This window comes from Bufo bufo, chromosome 7 (genome assembly GCF_905171765.1).
Source record: "Bufo bufo chromosome 7, aBufBuf1.1, whole genome shotgun sequence".
Lineage (NCBI taxonomy): Eukaryota > Metazoa > Chordata > Amphibia > Anura > Bufonidae > Bufo > Bufo bufo.
In genome coordinates, this window is record NC_053395.1 from 190,584,312 (window position 1) to 190,605,953 (window position 21,642).

At 42.6% G+C, this 21,642-nt stretch overlaps 1 protein-coding gene across 1 annotated transcript in view; it reads left to right on the forward strand.

Annotated features, from left to right (window-relative positions):
• STK39 (serine/threonine kinase 39) overlaps positions 1-14,145 on the forward strand; it is a 436,712-nt gene extending 422,567 nt beyond the window's left edge. The window contains exons 17-18 of the mRNA XM_040440678.1: positions 3,626-3,690; positions 12,046-14,145. Of these exons, the coding sequence (XP_040296612.1) occupies positions 3,626-3,690; positions 12,046-12,120 (140 nt within the window). The 3' untranslated portion in view covers positions 12,121-14,145. The remainder of the gene's footprint in view (positions 1-3,625; positions 3,691-12,045) is intronic.
• The last annotated feature ends 7,497 nt before the right edge of the window (positions 14,146-21,642 follow it).

A 21,642-nucleotide genomic window follows, 5' to 3' on the forward strand; every position in this document is an offset into this window, starting at 1 on the left:
CTCAAGGAGGATGTGCTTTGCGGTGTATGAGTGGCTGAAGTGCATGCAAAGTTTCCTGGCCATTTTTAGGATGTCTTGCAGATGGGTGGAAGACTTCAGGAACCGCTTGACAACCAGATTGAACATGTGTGCCATGCAGGGAACATGTCTCAGTTCTGCTTGATGTAGCGCTGACACCATGTTTTTCCTGTTGTCAGTCACCATGGTTCTGATTTTTAGTTGTCGCATAGAAAGCCAGGATTAAATTTATTTTATAAAGGACACTGAGCAGTTCCTCCCCTGTGTGACTCAGTTCGCCCAGGCAAATGAGGTGTAGAACAGCCTGACACCGCCGTGCCCTGCACATGTGGTATGCTGGAGGAGCACTGTGAATTGTCCCTGCAGTGGAGGCTAAAGAGACGGTGGAGGATGAGGAGGCGGACATTGTCTCAGGACCAACGGCGTGAGAGCGTGGAGGCGGAAGCGGCATGACCTGGCCAAGTTGCTGGTGTGGCTGGCCAGGAACCATATTTACCCTGTGGGCCGTAAAGGACATATATTGTCCTTGACCGTACTTACAGCTACCAACAAATTTTCCTGAAAAAGGCTGTTCACAAAAAAAATTCACCACTGAATGGCTAATCGATGTAATTCGGTCTGTATAGCCGAAGGAAGTCTGCAATCACGCATCAATTTTCCCAAAAAAGGCTGTATCACAAACAAATTTCACCACTGAATGAGAATGTAAATTCACAGCAGGACGGCTAATAACACATACATACTTATTTTTGCTATTAATACAGCGCAATAATGTCTGTATGACAATGTAAATTCACCACAGAACGGCTAATAACACGTACTTATTTTTCCCATTAATACACCCCAACAATGGCAGTATAACAATGTCAGTTCACTGCAGACCGGCTAATAAGACGTATTCTTTTTCCTATTAATACACCCCAAAAAAATAAATATAACAATCACAATTCACTGCAGAACGGCTAATAGGACGTATGTATCTATCCTATTAATACACCCTGTAAATGGCTGTAGTACAATGGAACTTTACAGCTGAACGACACCAAAAAGGGCTGTAATTTTCTCACTTCACCACACAATGGCTAATAAGCCCTTTTTCTTTTTCCCCACTAATACACGACAAAATGGGCTTTAGAACATATAACTGCACTGCTGAACGGCAAATATATTTTTATTTTGACACTATTACACGACAAAAAGTGCTTTAGAACATTTAAATGCACCACTGAACGACAAATATATTTTTTATTTTTCCACTAATACACACCACAAAGAAGAACATATAACTGCACTGCTGAACGGCAAATATGTTTTCTTTTGCCACTAATACATGGCACAAAAGGCTTTAAAACATATAACTGCACTGCTGAACGGCAAAAATATTTTTCTTTTGCCACTAATACACGCCACAAAAGGCTTTATAACATTTAACTGCACCGCTGAACAGCAAATATATTTTTATTTTGCCACTATAACATGACAAAAAGGGCTTTAGAACATATAACTTCACCGCTGAACGGCAAATATATTTTTTCTTTTTCCACTAATACACACCACAAAAGGGTTTATAACATATAACTGCACCGATGAACGGCAAATATATTTTTATTTTACCACTATTACATGACAAAAAGGGCTTTAGAACATATAACTGCACCGCTGAATGGCAAATATATTTTTATTTTGCCACTATTACACGACAAAAAGGGCTTTAGAACATAAAACTGCACCGCTGAACGGCAAATATATTTTTATTATGCCACTAATACACAACACAAAAGGCTTTATAACATATAACTGCACCCCTGAACGGAAAATATATTTTTTTCTTTTTCCACTAATGCACGCCACAAAAGGCTTTAGAACATATAACTGCACCGCTGAACGGCAAATATATTTTGTTTTGCCATTAATACATGACAAAAAGTGCTGTAATTTTAGCACTTCGCCACACAATGGCTAATAAGCCTTTTTTCCCACTAATACAAGCAAAAAAATGCCTTAGAACATATAACTACACTGCACAAGGGCAAATAAGATGTAGAAATATTTCCTTGTAATAAACCCTGTTAATGTTATCAAACAGCACTTGCACCCCAGTAACAAGAACTACAGAGCTGTATAATGGCAATTTGGGTGCCCACTCAGTGCAGCAAGGTGTAATAGGATTGTTCAGATTACCTAGGCTGTAACCTCTCCTACTGAACCCTGTTCAACATAAATGCTGTGGAATGATTTCTCCCTATCCTTTCCCTACACCTTGAATTATCTTTCCCTGCCCTTGTAAATATTTTTTTTTAGCACAATGAACTCTTTCCTAGCACTGTCCCTAGCGCCTGCTGTCGTCTCTCCCTGCACTAAGTACACTAGAAAATGGCAGAATCCAAGATGGCTGATGCTATTTATAGGGCTGTGACATCACATGACTGGCTGCTGATTCGCTGCATGCATGGCATTATTGGTGATACCGCCTTCCTAGAGTTCCTTGCTCCATGTCCTCACATGTGCAGCAGCCATTTTAGGAAAAAATTTGATTCGTTACCACGAATCGCGAGGAAATTCGGCTTTGGTGTGAATCAAATTTTTCCTGAAATCCATATCAAATTCCACTTCGTCAGCTTCGATTCGTTCATCCCTAATTATAAGCCAAAACCAGGTGTGGGTCTAAGCACAGAACAGGTGCAGATCTTTCCCTTATACCTTATATCTGTGTAGGCTCCACTCCTGGCTTTGGCCCATAAGCACTGATGGCAATCACTGACCAAAACACTGACATGTGAATAAGGCCCTATTCATACGACCATATTTTTGCTCCGCATACAATCCACATTTTTTGCGGATCAGATGCAGAACCTTTTAATGGGGCCGCAAAAAAGGCCCACATCCGTATGTCCATTCAGTTGCTTCACAAAAAAGATAGAACATGTCCTATTCTTGTCCTTTTTTAAGACAAGCATAGGCATTATTACAATGGGTCCTCAAAAAAACGGATGCAGCCCGGACACCATACTTTATTTTTTGTGGATCCGAATATTGCGGACAGAAAAATACATACGGTCGTGTGAATGCACCCTAAGGCCTAACACTGGCAGCACTGTTTGAATAGTGTCAGACTGTGCACGGACATACCCCCAACTGGTAACACCCATCTGGACCTTCATTGCAGACTGCTAGCAATACATTAATACATTCGAGAAAAATAATAAATGAAAGGTACAACACAGAGCCAAAAGAAAAGATGCTCCAGAATTGTTATTAGATGGGGATGCGAGTAGTTATTAAAACAGTCATGTCAGGGGAGTTGACAGGTTCTCTTTAAAAGATTCAGCTAAGTGGATGATATAAACGTGATGTGAACACAGCCTTATACTCCAGGTGCTTTCCCTAGTGTATACGCCAAATGAGGAGCCCCTATGCAGACTACACAGAGCCATACTGTATCTTGAAAATTATTTCAGTATTCAGCTCAAGAAATTCCCTCCCAGGTGGGTCCGCGGCTGCTGAATTCTCCAGGCTGGAAGTGCTTAACTATGTTTATACAGTAGATAAAGTGTCTTTAAAGTGATAAATACTTCTATACCACATTTTTTGTTCTATTTTCTTGCAGTTGCTGCTAATTTGCAGAAGATGATAGATGATCCAGCGTCATATAAAACACTGACATTTAAGTTGGTAAGTCTTTTATCACATTTTTAAGCACTGATATTATAACCCCCAGTTGATGGTTCTAAAAATCACCAAAAGAAATGTACAAAGTTGATAAAACAAATTCTAATATAAGTTTATTACCAGAGTGGTGCTCTTACCTGCTTAAAGTAGTTCTCTCATGAAAGCAGCCACTGTCCATATGCCCTATTGGCCCATGGGAAGGTCATAAAGAGAGGGGTCTTGAGCTACATTATGACCCAGGGCATGGAGCCACTTAGTGTGTTGAGCGCCTGCTCTGGTGGCCCTGACCTGTCTGGTATATGAACCAAATGTCTCTGTCACAAATAATGGGGAGGGGAGGGACACCAAAAAGACAACTGAAGGGAAAAGACAAAGAACTAGGTCTCAAGGCTAGGGAGAGGGGAAAGGTCATCTCCTAGGAAACCCCTAGAAGTGGCCCTGACTCCTGTCAGTATGTATAGACTCTGAAGGTGGGAAAATACATACGTCGTAACCTAAACCCTAGGAGCCCTGAAATGCCCTAGAGGTAGTGACAGGGATTGAGACTACTGGCTCCTTCCCAGTTGAACGAACCAGCATCTCCCTCAGGCCTAGAAACAACAAGCACAAGCGAACAACCAAATACAAAGAACAGTACAACTTATCTTATAGAAAATGGATGAGCAGGAACACAGGTAAGGTCCACACACCAACGCTTCAAAATTCAAGCAGAGAATATCAACTGCATGGTATGAAGCGAGAGACCAAACTAAATAGGGAAGCATTAACGACAACAAGCTGCAACTGACAAGAGGTGTGGTCATTACCAAACAACAACACTGAGAATCAAGAGACTGTCAGCTAACTTCACGCGTGCAGTCAGTCTCTCAGATCTTCTAACCTCTGTCACGGAAGGTACCGTGACAGTCTCTCAGTGTCAATTGCTGATCACCAACAGTTCCAGCACCTGGACCCAATGCAATCAGTTGATTATTAGCATAGCTGTCTTTAGAAAAGGTGTACTCTCAATGAGACAGTCCCGTAAAGGGAACATCTCACCAGAACGAACTACTTTTATGTTCGTGCATCTCTATGATGTCTCATTTATGCTAAACAAAAGAACCCAATACTAATTAGTCCATAGTTGCCTGTCAGCAGATTAAACAGCCACCCACACCCTGATGTAATTCCCTGTGGCTCTGCTAAATTTTGGAGAAGGAACATTTAAAGGGAATCTTTCAGCAGTTTTAGCAGTTTATTCCATACTAAAGTGTTGATAGCACTAGGTAGGGGCTGGGGAGAGAAGGACAACCATACCTTCTGTGGAGCTTTTATCACTAGTGCCTAGATTGAAAGACGAAAACATGCAATGCGACAATTCACTGCAATATAGAGTACAAAATTGCATAATAATAACAAAATTATTTGAGCCCGCCTGCCGAGCGTCAAGGCGATCTCTGTTAGACGGGTTCCTACTCTAAATTCTACCTGTTAGGCGCCATGACGGCTACCATACACTTCAGGGAGTGTAGGTTCCACAGCAGGCCCACTCCACAACACCACCGGCGCCAAATTGCTACCAAGGACTGCAGTGAGAGTCCACAAACTATCTCACTCCTGGTGCCATGGCTTCAGTGAGTGAAGGGGAGCAGGCCTGACTATGTACTAACACTAATTAAAATCAGCCTATAGGGCAGACAGGGTGGTCAGGAGTGCATGACTGAGGAGGCATCCACACCTCCAGTACAAACTGCAAAGAAAAAAAAAAAAGTGGGTCAGTCAGCACATACCAAACCGCAGGAGCACATTGCTAAGGCAGGGAACAACATTGAAAGACGAAAACATGCAATGCGACAATTCACTGCAATATAGAGTACAAAATTGCATAATAATAACAAAATTATTTGAGCCCGCCTGCCGAGCGTCAAGGCGATCTCTGTTAGACGGGTTCCTACTCTAAATTCTACCTGTTAGGCGCCATGACGGCTACCATACACTTCAGGGAGTGTAGGTTCCACAGCAGGCCCACTCCACAACACCACCGGCGCCAAATTGCTACCAAGGACTGCAGTGAGAGTCCACAAACTATCTCACTCCTGGTGCCATGGGTTCAGTGAGTGAAGGGGAGCAGGCCTGACTATGTACTAACACTAATTAAAATCAGCCTATAGGGCAGACAGGGTGGTCAGGAGTGCATGACTGAGGAGGCATCCACACCTCCAGTACAAACTGCAAAGAAAAAAAAAAAAGTGGGTCAGTCAGCACATACCAAACCGCAGGAGCACATTGCTAAGGCAGGGAACAACATTGAAAGACGAAAACATGCAATGCGACAATTCACTGCAATATAGAGTACAAAATTGCATAATAATAACAAGAGCTACACTATAAGTGCAAGAAACTTTGCAAATGTTGCCTAGAAGGCATACCCCCTAAAGACAATAGCAAAAGCATGTGTAGTGCACAGCGGCAAATTATTTAATATTAAGCTACGCCTCTTACTCAGCCCAGTGCATTTCTATGCGCTTCCAATCCTGCTCAGTCCCCTTAATGCCCCTGCACAGTAGTTATACCCACATTGTGCCCCTGCACAGTAGTTATACCCACATTGTGCCCTGGCACAGAAGTTATGCCCACATTGTGTCCCTGCACAGTAGTTATACCCACATTGTGCCCTCGCACAGAAGTTATGCCCACATTGTGCTCCTGCACAGTAGTTATACCCACATTGTGCCCTCGCATAGAAGTTATGCTCACATTGTGCCCTCGCACAGAAGTTACGCGCACATTGTGCCCCACACAGTAGCCATACCCACATTGTGCCTATTTTACTGTAGGTATGCCCACATTGTTACTCCACAGCAGTTAGGCCCCCTTTAGTAGTGCCCCTTTCAGTAGTGCCACCTAAGTTAATAAAAACACTAAATACTGACCTAGGCCATTCCCCTGATGATCGAAGCACATCCCTAACATATCCCTCTTGCTGCACAGTGTAGAAGGCGCGCACAGGCTGATTCCATGGCTTGCATGCTTCACCACAGCCAAGCAGCACAAAGCGTGCATGCATCGTTTCTGCTGGGGAGCACAAGACGTTAAGTTGAATAATGAAGCAGGTAATGGGCAGCTCCCTGCTTCATCATTGCAATCCTTGCATCCTAGGGATGCAGAGACAGTTGAGAGTGGGACATACGTCAGTCCTTCTGGGACAGCGGGACATCCACTGAAATCCGGGACTGTCCCGCAGCATCCTAGACAGTTGGGAGGTCTGGAGAAGCTGCAGATGTACCTATTCCTATTTCTGAATGTGTTCACAAAAAATGACCCGAGCTGGGTATAGGTATATTTCAAAACTATGCAAATAAAGCCTTACGGACTACATACCAACTTTACCCAGCTAATAGTACGTTGCTAAAATATAACTTTTATAACTTTTAATTATCACTTGTTCAAACAGAGACAATCTAAAGAAGGAATTAAAAATAAACAGTTTCTTGTCTCTAATGGCTGACATGAATGTATTTGATTTACTTTATTTGCTTAACCCCTGCAGGGATGTGCACTCTCCGTACTGAGGTCACTAGATAACTGATAGCATGTCACTCATTATCAGTTGTGGCACTGATTATTGTATGGAGCTGTAACTGCCTCCACACTTTGTTATCGTTTGTAGCATCACTACCACTGATTTCATTCAATGAAACAAATAGTTTTAGCTCAATGAGGCAAGTGAAACTGTAGATCTAAAACCTAGGAACTGCCCCCCCCCCCGACATGTTTCACCAGCTAACCTGGCTTCCTCATGGGTTTGGGCAGTATTCTTATTTTTGTTCTAATATTATCTGGCTATCTCCAAGGTGGCCTTTTCAAGTCTGCCGTGTATTCAGCTCTTATTTTTTCAGCATTTTATCACATCGCATTCACAGACATATAATATAGAACAGCAATCATAAAAATGCTCAGATGCACAATACTAAAAGCTTAGACCATTCTTCTGGCCATGTTTCACATTATGGAACATAAACACTACAATTATTACGCATTGTGCCTCATTCCACACAACACTTGAACTTACGGCTCAAGGATATACAGTAGATTGTGTACGCCGTACAGATCCTACTGATTGCTAATGTGAGTGTAGCACAAGTGCAATTAAACCTTGGAACCATATAGTACATTTTCTTTGCCCGAGGCCTCCATGTCTTACATAAGGTCAGTGATTTCAATAATGAATCCCCCAATATGACCATGTATTTTATTAACTTCTGCTGCTTATAATACCCTGCTCAAAAAAATAAAGGGAACACTTAAACAACACAATGTAACTCCAAGTCAATCACACTTCTGTGAAATCAAACTGTCCACTTAGGAAGCAACACTGAGTGACAATCAATTTCACATGCTGTTGTGCAAATGGGATAGACAACAGGTGGAAATTATAGGCAATTATCAAGACACCCCCAATAAAGGAGTGGTTCTGCAGGTGGTGACCACAGACCACTGCTCAGTTCCTATGCTTCCTGGCTGATGTTTTGGTCACTTTTGAATGCTGGCGGTGCTTTCACTCTAGTGGTAGCATGAGACGGAGTCTACAACCCACACAAGTGGCTCAGGTAGTGCAGCTTATCCAGGATGGCACATCAATGCGAGCTGTGGCAAGAAGGTTTGTTGTGTCTGTCAGCGTAGTGTCCAGAGCATGGAGGCGCTACCAGGAGACAGGCCAGTACATCAGGAGACGTGGAGGAGGCCGTAGGAGGGCAACAACCCAGCAGCAGGACCGCTACCTCCACCTTTGTGCAAGGAGTAACAGGAGGAGCACTGCCAGAGCCCTGCAAAATGACCTCCAGCAGGCCACAAATGTGCATGTGTCTGCTCAAACGGTCAGAAACAGACTCCATGAGGGTGATATGAGGGCCCGACGTCCACAGGTGGGGGTTGTGCTTACAGCCCAACACCGTGCAGGACGTTTGGCATTTGCCAGAGAACACCAAGATTGGCAAATTCGCCACTGGTACCCTGTGCTCTTCACAGATGAAAGCAGGTTCACACTGAGCACATGTGACAGAGTCTTGAGACGCCGTGGAGAACGTTCTGCTGCCTGCAACATCCTCCAGCATGACCGGTTTGGCATTGGGTCAGTAATGGTGTGGGGTGGCATTTCTTTGGAGGGCCGCACAGCCCTCCATGTGCTCGCCAGAGGTAGCCTGACTGCCATTAGGTACCGAGATGAGATCCTCACTCCCCTTGTGAGACCATATGCTGGTGTGGTTGGCCCTGGGTTCCTCCTAATGCAAGACAATGCTAGAACTCATGTGGCTGGAGTGTATCAGTTCCTGCAAGACGAAGGCATTGCTGCTATGGACTGGCCCGCCCGTTCCCCAGACCTGAATCCAATTGAGCACATCTGGGACATCATGTCTCGCTCTATCCACCAATGTCACGTTGCACCACAGACTGTCCAGGAGTTGGCAGATGTTTTAGTCCAGGTCTGGAAGGAGATCCCTCAGGAGACTATCCGCCACCTCATCAGGAGCATGCACAGGCATTGTAGGGAGGTCATACAGGCACGTGGAGGCCACACACACTACTGAGCCTCATTTTGACTTGTTTTAAGGACATTACATCAAAGTTGGATCAGCCTGTAGTGTGTTTTTCCGCTTTAATTTTAAGTGTGACTCCAAATCCAGACCTCCATGGGTTGAAAAATTTGATTTCCATTTTTTTAATTTTTGTGTAATTTTGTTGTCAGGACATTCAACTATGTAAAGAACAAAGTATTTCAGAAGAATTTTTAATTAATTCAGATCTAGGATGTGTTATTTTTGTGTTCCCTTTATTTTTTTGAGCAGTGTAAAACCAACACGTGCAATCTGTAGTTAAAGAGGTTGTGTGCTCTACCACCAATTATTGTTACATATCAGATATCATATTCATTGTACTGATCATAGAAAATCAACTTTTCCATTTACATTGTTAAAAACGATCCAGCGAAGCGTTATGACATCTGCATTAAGAATTCTGTTTTTCCGTTCCATCGTAGGAGTAGAAAAATGGAATTCAGTGCTGTGATGGATCCGTCAAATGATGGAAAACAAAAGCACCCGACCTCAGTGATTTTTAATGGGTTCTGTCAGGTTCTGTCACTGTGTCCGTCTTTTTACTGAAAAAAATAGCTCAAGATGCTGCTCTATTATAGTATTTCTGTCTGGTTTGACAGTACCTGCAATGGAGATGTGATACTAGCTTTACTTACATAGTATGGTGTCACCTGGTGTATACCAAGGTGCACGTCCACCTAATCAGTTGAGTGCTGGTGGACACATATGCTCAGTTTCTCTTCCGACAGTCACTCGCTGTATCAGGATCCTCTGTACACTGCAGAGCAGCCAATACAGATAGCATTCTGCCCTGCTTGTTAGGGAAGGAGAAGAACCACTCCAGTAGCATGACAGAAGTGCCAAGAAAACTGTTTCTGCTGGGGGAGTAAGAAGGGGCTTCATTGTCAGCTAGTCTAAGAACCTGCTACTACTTCCATTCCATTCTCCACAGTACTAGTCCAGTTTCAGACAGCTATAAAATGGCTACGTTTTTGCATATTTTAGAAGCGTGAAGTTCCAGGGGCCCCAATGCAGAATCTGAAATGTTTCATTTGTGTCTTCTTATGTGGCCTTTCGGCCCACTCAAACACCAGATTACAGCATGACTGTTACCTCTTTGTCCCCTATAGCTGCACCCTGGATGTCCATCTGACGGATGTTACACCTGGACCTCACCCCATGGTTCTGCAGAATCAAACTTAGTTAATGCATACTTACTAATATTGTTGTTGGTAAATTTGGGGCCCATAAGCCTCAACCCCGGGAACACCCACCCTTGTTCGGCCCGAGACAGCCCAATTTTGTATGGATTGTCTCTGTATGGACAGTCCCTGAAAATTTGTTTACGATGGGCAACTATGTTAATGATGGAGTTCTGTACCTTCAGCTCAGTGGAACCAGAGGTGGTCCAGGTTTTGTGGCTGTAATATAGATGCTAAAATGGGGCTGATTTTTGTCAGTGTATAAACTGGCCTTAGCAGCTACTTTTCACGGAGATTCCCATGGCAGGTACCAGGAGATCGGAGAGACTGGCAACTTGTGGGTTATATTGACAAGTTCACTGTGGATCTTATTGTGTCTTGGTGTATTGTATTTTGGTGGATGCCACACCCCTTGCGTCAGGTGTTGCTTGTTGGTAAATTACCGTTCCCATAAGTAGCCGCTTCTCACTCTTAGAGGTGCGGTTTATAGATTTTCTTCCTGCCTTCTAACTAGCTGGTCCGTTGTACTCTGTGGTGCTTCTGGAGTTGCCAGTTTTCTACTTTCAGATAAGTCTTGTCTTTTCTTATTGTTTTGTGTTTGTTATATTCCCTGTTGTTTGTATCTGGGTCTGAGACAGAGACTTCCATTCGTCCATCTGGGGAGGAATGGGTTGTCTCTGATCCTAACCTCATTCCTGGGCCTTATCGAGATATAAGGGCCTAGGTATACAGCATATGAATATTCCTACCTTCAAGGTCTATTCATATTGATATGTAGTTAGGGCCCGGATTAGGGTTGTTTAGGAGGTGACCTGTTTCTTCCCTAGTTTCCAGGCCCAGTTACTGTTCCCCTTCCCTCCTGTGTTTAGTGTGGAGTTTTTCCCCCACTACTAGTGTTGAGCGAATCAAACTCCATAAAGCCGAATTTGCTTGTGCTTCATGGTAACGAATCGATTTTCCCTGAATTGCGGTAAAAAATAAAAATCATACTTACATCATCCGTTTGAGCGTGAAGAGCCGGCCACTGCCATCTTGGTTGAAGATCCCGCCCGAAATCCCATGAGCAGTGATGTATTTTGTGATCAAATGGATAAGGATAATTTTATTTTTATATATTTTTTATTTTACACTGTATTATTGCTGTCGGATGCCACGATCAGCTATGAACACGGCACCTGAGGGGTACAATCATAGGGAGTGGCTCAATCGATGCTCTCTGTCATTGCACCCACTACTTACAAAGAAATGCACTTTGTGACAAAGTAATTCATCATGAAGCAATTTATTTTATAAAATTCGGCAAAGCAGCCAAATCAAATTTTCCAATACTTCGCTCATCACTAGCAGCTACCTATGGCAAGGAATCTGGTTTCAGGTCTTCTTGTACATAATAAATATAATAAATGACAGTTGTAATCCGATTGGTCGAAATGTTCAACAACTTCAGCTTTACTCTAGTTTTTGTAAATGATCCCAATGTATTAAAGTTGACTTCATAAGTAAATCTAGCATAATGATCGAGTTTGATTGATAGTCGTCATCCTGATTTGTCCTTGATTTATTTTTTTTATATTTTTTTATAGGCATCTGGTTGTGATGGGACAGAAATTCCTGATGAAGTCAAGTTGATTGGTTTCGCTCAGCTAAGCCTCAGTTGATTAACTGCAGTGTGGCTCCTGACAGAGTCCCCTTATTTTTGGCTATCCAAGAGGAGAGAATTAAAAAAAAAAGGGATAAAAATAGCAATGTACAAGATTTGCTTTAGATATAGAAATTCATAAATTTCACAAGGTGAAATCACGACTGTAATCACTGCTGCTATCCAAAAAGAGATTTACCAATGTCACTTAGCAATCAAATTTGCTGACTCCCTGTACAAAGCAAGAAAGGAAAAAATGCACTTGATAACAGCTCTATTTATTGGTTACTTCTGATGTGTCATTTTCTATAGGGTGCCTATGTCTCCTCTCCCTGTAAATTCTCCTATATTTTAATTGTAGTGTTTATTAACAAAACTGCCTATTTTCTGTATTATTTTAAAATGAATATTCTGAAAAACAAACAAACAAAAAAATAATAATGTTAGCCAAACTTGAATCCTAGATATATAAAGTGAAGTTTATTTTCATATATTTCTAAATTGCACATCCGGTGGATACCTGAGGTTAAAAGCTATGGACACCTTTTGGGGGAATTTTTTACTCATTTTGGGCTAAAACATTGTTTTATATTTTTCTTTCAATTTCAATAATTTTTCCTCTACAGCTTTCATTTTTAGAGCATCTTGTTGCTCTCGGCATCACAGTGAATCCATCAGAGAGCCGCTCTGATGGCTTAATGTGTAGCCCTTATCTCTGAACTCCTGACTGCTCATAATCACTCATTTTAAGCTGATAGGAATTTAGCTATAATGAGTGTTTATGAGCTGTTAGGGAATTAGAATTAAGAGCCACAGGTCGAGCAGTCAGAGCAGCACTTTGATGGATCACTGTGAAATAAAAAGCAGCAATCTGCAGATGTCCTGAAAGGGAAAGCTGTAGAGCAGGGATGGACAACCTGTGGCTCTCTAGCTGTGCCCTGCTGTAGGCTGGTAGCTGTATTCAGTCTGGGCATGCTGGGAGTTGTAATTTTGCAACAGCTGGAGAGCCTCAGGTTGTCCATCCCTGCTGTAGAGGAAAGACTGTTAAAAATGTTTAATAAAGACTAACTGAAAAAAATATATATTTTAAGCTCAAAATGAGTAGAATGCAATGCTATAAGATTGCTCCCAAGGGTGTCTATAGCCTTTAAGTTGTTTGTGTAGTGCAAGTAAACTAGTATACAATCTTCATATTTGAAGTGTCATTAAAGGAGTTCTGCAAGATAAAAAAACAAACAAACAAACACATAGCTGCCTTATTCCCAAAACAGTGCCACGTCTGTCCACAGGTTGAGTGTGGTATTGCAGGTCAGCCTTATATACTGTACTTCAATGAAGCTGAGCCGTGATACTAGACATAACCCATGGACAGGTGTGGTGCTGCTTCTAGAAGAAAACAGCCATGTTTTCTAGTTCTTAGAACTCCTTTATGCCTCTAGTCCTGCAGCAGAGTGAGGTGAGGGCAATAAACCAAACTTCAATATTACACTTATGGTATATCTGTGGCCTATTACATGCTTTATTTGGCTATAGGATATTATGATATTGTGATCTGTTACCAATCATAGACTTAGACCTCATGCACATGGCAGAGCTGTGTGCGAGTCTGTATGGTTGCATGGGGAGTTCCTACAGCTTCACAGTGACACCGTATGGTGCCTCCATTTTACGGAGGTATTCTTCCCTGCCAGCAGTGATTTTAGGGGAGAATGTTTCTTTAATAAGTCATATACCTAATTTACATCATTTACAACATCATTTAAATCATTGTAATAAAAAAGCTGCCTAATAATTTCCCACCCCTTAACCCAGTGAAATTCCTTTAATCCAGCCCATCTAATCATCTAAATCCTTATTACCATATGTAGAATTTCCAGAAGCAGAGACAACCAAATGAAACCACATTTTAGCCTTTAATGTTGAATTAACATTTTATTGTACTTTTAGGCCCCTTTCACACGGGCGAGATTTCCGCGCGGGTGCGATGCGTGAGGAGAACGCATTGCACCCGCACTGAATCCGGACCCATTCATTTCTATAGGGCTGTGCACATGAGCGGTGATTTTCACGCATCACTTGTGCTTTGCGTGAAAATCGCAGCATGCTCCTCTTTGTGCGTTTTCCACGCAACGCAGGCCCCATAGAAGTGAATGGGGCTGCGTGAAAACTGCAAACATTCGCAAGCAAGTGTGGATGCGGTACGATTTTCACGCACGGTTGCTAGGAGACGATCTGGATGGGGACCCGATCATTATTATTTTCCCTTATAACATGGTTATAAGGGAAAATAATAGCATTCTTAATACAGAATGCATAGTACAATAGGGCTGGTGGGGATAAAAAAATAATAAAAATTATTTAACTCACCTTAATCCACTTGCTCGCGCAGCCCGTCTTCTCTTCTGTCTTCATCTTTGCTGTGCACAGGAAAAGGACCTGTGGTGACGTCACTGCACTCATCACATGGTCCGTCACATGGTCCATCACCATGGTGATGGATCATGTGATGGACTATGTGATGAGCGCAGTGACATCATCAAAGGTCCTATTCCTCAAAAAAGAAGGCAGAAGAGAAGCCGGGCTGCGCGATCAAGTGGATTAAGGTGAGTTAAATTTTTTTACATTTTTTTTTAACCCCTCCAGCCCTTTTGTACTATGCATTCTGTATTAAGAATGCTATTATTTTCCCTTGTAACCATGTTATAAGAGAAAATAATAAAATCTACACAACACCTAACCCAAACCCGAACTTCTTTGAAGAAGTCCGGGTTCGGGTTTGGGTACCAAACATGCCGATTCTTCTCACGCTCGTGCAAAACGCATTACAATGTTTTGCACTCGCTCAAAAAAATTGCGCATGATCCCGCAACGCACTCGCATCTTTTTCCCCAACACCCGTGTGAAACCAGCCTTATGTTTCCTGAAAGTTCAATAAAAGTATCTATAGTATTGTATAGAAAGATAATACAGAATATTTCATATATTTCATCGATCGGTCACACGTATGTTGGATCAAAAGAATTTTACTGAATAAGGTACATTTTATCTCATTTTATTGGTTGCCATCTGCCACAAACAAGTTATTTAAAAAAGATGTGTGTATATTCTATCCATTATTGTTTAGTGTTGCACAATATAAAGTTCATAATATGTGACCGAAATACCGATATACTAATAATCTTGCATGCACTATAGATTCGGAGTGGCCAGTCCTTGATATTGGACTACAGTTGTATGGATGTTTGTATGGATGGCTACTATACTATAGTAGCCAATACAGTAGCATGCAAAGGTTTGGGCACCCCTGGTCAAAATGACTGTTACTGTGAACAGTTAAGCAAGTTGAAGATGAAATGATCTCCAAAAGGCATAAAGTTAAAAATGACACATTCCCTTTGTATTTTAAGCAAAAACATCTTTTCATTCTCATGTTTTACATTTTCAAAATAACAAAAAAGGAAAAGGGCCCGAAGCAAAACTTTGGGCACCCTGTATGTTTTGTACCGAGTAGCACCCTCTTTGGCAAGTATCACAGCTTGTAAATGCTTTTTGTAGCCAACCAGTAGTCTTTCAATTATTGTTTGAGGGCTTTCCATCCATTCTTCCTTGCAGAAGTCTTCCAGTTCTGTGAGATTCCTGGGCCATCTTTCATGTACTGCTCTTTTGAAGTCTATCCACAGATTTTCATGATTTTCAGATCAGGGGACTGTGAGGGACATGGTAAAACTTTCAGCGTGTGCCTCTTGAGGTAGTGTATTGTGAATTTTGAGGTGTGTTTAGGATCCTTATCCATTTGCAGAAGTAATCCTCTTTTCAACTTCAGCTTTTTTACAGTTGGTGTCATCTTTGCTTGTAGAATTTACTGAAATTTCATTGAATCAATTATTTCCTCTACCCGTGAAATGTTCCCTGTGTCATTGGCTGCAACACAATCCCAAAGCAATGATTGAGAGGTGTTCTTTTCATTAAATTCTGTGCCCTTTTTTATTCAAACTTACCTTGATCATTGTGACCAAAGAGTTATATTTTAAACTCATTGGTGCAGAGGACTTGTTTCCAAAATGCATCAGGCTTGTTTAGATGTTCTTTTGCAAACTTATAATATAATTCGGATAGCCAAAGGCTACAAGACTCCCGTTTCTGGTCAATTAAAGCATAACATTTATTTCTTCAATTAAAAATAATACGAAACAGGAGAAAAAAAGAAAAAAGTAATGCTTTTAAAATTTAAAGGTGCTATGTGGATATAAGCGGCAAGGAGATGGGGTTGTTAACCCAAATGCCTCCTTTAAATATATTATTTTCCCTCTATTTCCTTTTGTCAGCACTAAATATATCACATATTGGAGGATCACCTGACTAGTCGCTTAAGGATAATTCCCTATCTACACCACATTTAATGCGACTGTTGCCACTAGAGTGTCAAAAGTATGGAGAGTCTGCAGGTGCTCTCCTCTAAGACACAATATCCCTCATGCACCTAATTTAAAAAACAAAGTATAGCCCCCCCGATATCCCGGGTCCAAAGGGTCTTGAAATAAAAATACTTTTGCAAACTTGTCACGCTGAAGTTTGTGGTGAGGATGTAGGAGAGGTTTGTTTTTGTTCTATTTGTGCAGGTGTCGCTAAACTTTAGAACAATGTACCACAACTCCAGAGTCTGCTAAATCTTCCTGAAGGTCTTTTGCAGTCAAGTGGGGGTTCTGATTTGCCTTTCTAGCAATCTTACGAGCATATTTTGCCTCCACTGTTCCTGTTATCTGCCATTTGTTTCAAACTGAGCAAATGGCAACCTGAAAACTCTTTGTTATCTTCTTATAGCCTTCTAATGCTTTGTGGGCCTCAACCCTTTTCATTTTCAGAGTGTTAGGCAACTGATTAGAAGAACCCAAGGCTGCTGTTTTTGGGACAATGTTAGAGGAGTCTGAGTATTTATAAAGCTTTGAAATTAGCTTTCCCTGGCCTTTCCTTTTGATGATTGTGAACAAGCCTTAACCCTAACAAGCTATTTAAGGTCTGAAATCTCGGCCAAAGTTATCTGAGCTCTCAAATCTCCTTAGGTTTCCATACTTTTGCAAGGTACTCCTTTCCTTTTTTCACTCTAAAATTGAACAAAACTAAAATAATACACTGATACTGCTTAAAATGTTGAAAAGTGTGTTTCATCTTTAACTTTCCTTTTGGAGAGCATTCATCTTCAACTTGCTTAACATTTCACAGTATCAGTAATTTTGAACAGGGATGCTGAAACTTTTGTATGCCACAGTATACAAAGCTGTGCTAAGCATGTGACACATAAGGTGCCTTTTCTCTTAGCACTGTCTGTTAAAAATGGTAAATATAAGATGGCTGTCTGCAGAGGCACATTGCACATGTGGGTGCCCTGAAGACATTGTAAGAATGTGCCCAGCACTGCCTTTATTCAGTTTTACTGGATCCTTTATTGCAAATATTAGAGATTTTCCAAGTGAATACTCAGGAAGATTGATTGTTATATATAGAATATTACAGATATTATCCACCTTAATTATTAACAGCCATAATTATCACTCTGGTAGTTGGGTTCAATTATGCTGCTGATGAAGACACATCTACAAGCACTGTAGAATGACGTGTAGCTTCTGGTGGCAGGACTACAATACTGCTTTAAATAAAAGGAACCCGTTACAGTGAAAATGCAATGCAATCTACAGACAGCATGCTATAGAGAAGGAGAAACTTAGTAGATTGATATATAATTTCATTGGAAATGATAACTTGGTATTTATTCTTTGATATTTTTTATCAGGAGACCAGTGCCGTTCCATTCAGTGACTAACAGGTTTCTTTGCATGCAAATTGTTACGGGGAAGGTTGTTCATCGCTGATAAAACTGCCCACTGGACTCTACAGCCAGAAAATGAGCAGGGCTTACAATGAATAGATTACAAGTTCTATTGAAGCTTTTCCCATAAAAATAAATAAATCAATGAAAAAAAAAATAATATATATATATATATATATATATATATATATATATTGTAAGGGATCAGCTCTTTTTCGGGGGTCATTCTCTCAGACTTACCACGGACAACCGTGTTGCATGTCGAAACAATGCATTTATTGGACAGTCTTCAGACACAGCACAAATAATACAAAACAATAAACACTCGCCTGGCTGGGCTCTAACTAAACATTTTACTTAATCCCTGACTCACCTATACAACGGTGTTTAGACACGGTGTCAGGTCTGGATTCCTCAGCCGCTTGTACACCAGCCCCCCAGGCTGTAGCAATGTCAGTCCAAATACGAGTCCCTTTGGGGGATTGTGGCCCAGCAGTCTTGACTGACAGTCTGGGCTGACAGTCTGGGATGGGCTCTTATCCCAGATTCATTGTGGCACCTCGGAAATCCTCAGATCTGATGATTGCCAGGGAAGACATGGAAACTTCTGCCATAAATCTCCCTGGCAGCCATGAGGCCTGTCACTGCCTGACATATCCCCCCCCCCTTTGTTCAACCCCGTAGAGGTGAACACTAGCATCAAACCAAGATGCTCGTGAGAGGGCATCGACCTGTTTTACAGTCTTCCCCGTATTCTGCCAGACCCAGGACAATAGCGCTTGGTTTGTCACCCGTATGAGTTTATTACGGAGCAGATAAGACCTACGGGATTCTCTTGCCTATCTCATGACCCGGTACTCTCTTTCACGAGTGAAGATGATGTGCTTTTGCACCCATGGCTTTTCTCTTTTTGTGTTTGTTTTTCTCTCCACATTTGGCATCCGCACATGCTCCTCATGTCCATTCCTAGACTGCTGCAGCTCTTGACTGAACTGTTCCCAGTCATGGTCGTGTCCAGACACTTTCTCCTTTGTTTTGCGGGGCTCCTTAAGCAGAGCATGCTTGCCCCTGCTCGCTTCTTTTACGTGCATCTGGTTCACTTCCTTCTTTCCAGCAGTGGTTTCCCCAGCTTTGGTGGCAGTTTCAGAGACCTCTGCTTCTTTAGTGGCTTTTTCCCCTTCGGCTGCCGCTCCCTTTGTCTTAACTTTGGTCTCTGCAGCACCTGGGGCTTCATGTCCACCAACACATCGGCCTTAACTTCTTCAGCCTTTGTCTTCTTGGAGTCTCCAGTCTCTTTGACAGCCTTCTTGGACATGGCACCATATACTTGCCCTCTTAACTCCTCCCCCTCTTTCTCATCGAGGCAGGAGGCACTAGGGACACTGGGGTCTTTGCCAGACTCGTTATCTTCTGTTATTTTCTCCATAAGCTCAACCAGGATATTGTTCTCCTTTCGGGCAGGATTCAGGAGAGCTAGCCCATAGTAGTAGACAGGATCCGCATACTGGTCGCCCATCTCCTCGTATTTCTTCCCCAGCAGACCGCAAGCTTTCTGGAAGGCATTGACGGCAGAGGGTATGTCTTTCATGACCAGGTCCTGGCTACTCAGTATCACGAGTCTCTTGGATTCAGCATCCATATCAGCTGCATTAATTGGTTTATCAGAACCATCTTCCATCTTCTCCACCTCGGCCGGCAGCGCAATGTCACCATCTCCAGACCCATTCTTACCAGGCTCTGGCTTAGACTTCTTGGCATCTTTTAGAGGACTCTCCTCTTCAGGTTTCTCATTTACCTTTGCTTGAGCCAACCTGACATCTCGAGAAGCTCTTGCCTCTAACTCTTCAAGCTGAGTCTTCATTTCTTCCACCTGCTGCTCGAGAGTACGCTTAGACTTCTCGTAGACGTTCTTCCCGACGTCATCCTTTGAGATCATGAGATCCTCCATCTTTGCTCTAATTTGATTGTTCAGCCTCTCCAATTCATCTTGAGACCCAAGCATTTCTTCAAGGGCCCTAGCCAGAGAGAGAGCCTTCAGCATCAGTCTCCGCTCGGTCACATTCTTCGGCACGTTAGGCCGAGGTGTTATTCTCTTCAGCAAGGAGGGGGTCAAACTTTTTCTGTTTCTTCTCCATCTTGGATACAATTTGTCTCTGGTGGTCCAGGTCCCCCGTCCGATAGTCCAACTCTTGCTCAAGTTCAGCAACTCTGGCTTCCAAACATCTTTTCTCATACCTTTTTTGCTCTGCATGACGTCTGGATCGCTCAGCAGCTGCAAGTTCCTCTTGAAGTTGGAGAATTTCTGCCTCTATTTGTGACTCTAGATTCTCCAGATCATTCATCTCTTTCTGGGTCTCCTCCTTTGACTCCTCGGAAGCTTTCTACAGTTGCTCTGCCAGTACCGCTAGTCCCTTCTCTAGCGTATCTAGGGATGGTGTGGAGAGAGAGACAGCATCTTCATGTTTGCAGATGTACTGAGATGCAAGGAAGGCTTCCACTCCTGGGGTATACTATTTAGAGACTATGCCAACTTCCCCCCGCTTAATCATATTCACGTCCTGAAACTGCTCAGGCTCTCTTTCATGGGCCTGGTTCACATTATCGGTCACACCACCTTCATCTATCTTGGGCCCGATCTCACTAACCATAGAACCCTGTGGAGACTGCTTATCTGCACCTAGTACATGTGGTACACCTTCTAGCACTGCCTCACTTTCCTGCACATTTATCACAGGGGGTTTCCTTCAGCTGTGTGCTCTCACCATCAACCAACCTCCCTACCACATATACAATTAAACCAGCAGGGGTAGCTGTTTTCCTGATCACAGCCCTCAAAGGAAAAGGGGTGTCATCATTATCACATAGTTTATATAACTTCACATTTTCATTGCAGACAACTTTCCACCATTGGTTCTAATTGACACTTCAGTCCCAGCTGTCACCATAGTCTCACGTCCGGTGAGGACTACCTGACAGTCCTTTTTAATCGCATGTCTGTCCAGCATATTTATCACTATACCAGTCTCAGTTTTCACTATCATGCTACCTCTAACCCGGGCTAGCATAGGGTCACTAATTTTCACCATACTGAGCCTAGTCTTGGTCTTGGGCATTTTGGGCAACACAATAACCTTCTCCCCTGCAGATTCCTGCGAGGGAGCAACCGCAACAGGCTTATCCGCCTGTTCAGACACTGCATTTTCCACATAGTCACATCCCCTTGCAACAGTTCCTTGCCTCTGCGACTTATCACCTACCGGCCCAGCAGGTAGCAACTGTTGCCAGCTCACTGTCACGGGGTCTGCCAGACCAATAAACACAGGAACATTCTTACCGCCTGACGTCGTCGATTCGCAAGTCTCGGGAGACGAAGATATTCCCAGGACATCTCTACCGAGATCACCAGCCTTCTCCTTACTGCAACCGTTGCCACCGGAAACAGCATGGCCTGGAGTCCTGACTTTTCCTGGACGGTCACTCCAGCCGCACCCTTTAGGACTCTGAACACAGTTGCAGGTAATATAGGAACTCCGGAGAACCGCACTGTTCTCCATCTTCTTGTCTTCCCGACGGTTGCCCTTGGCAATGGCATATATTTGCTTTTCCACCGGAACTCCGACCGCAGAACGTGACGTACTCTCGCCGTACCAAATCTGCCAAAATAAGGGAAAATCCTTGCCCAGTACAAATTCTGGTCTCAGGGTCTCGCATTTTAAC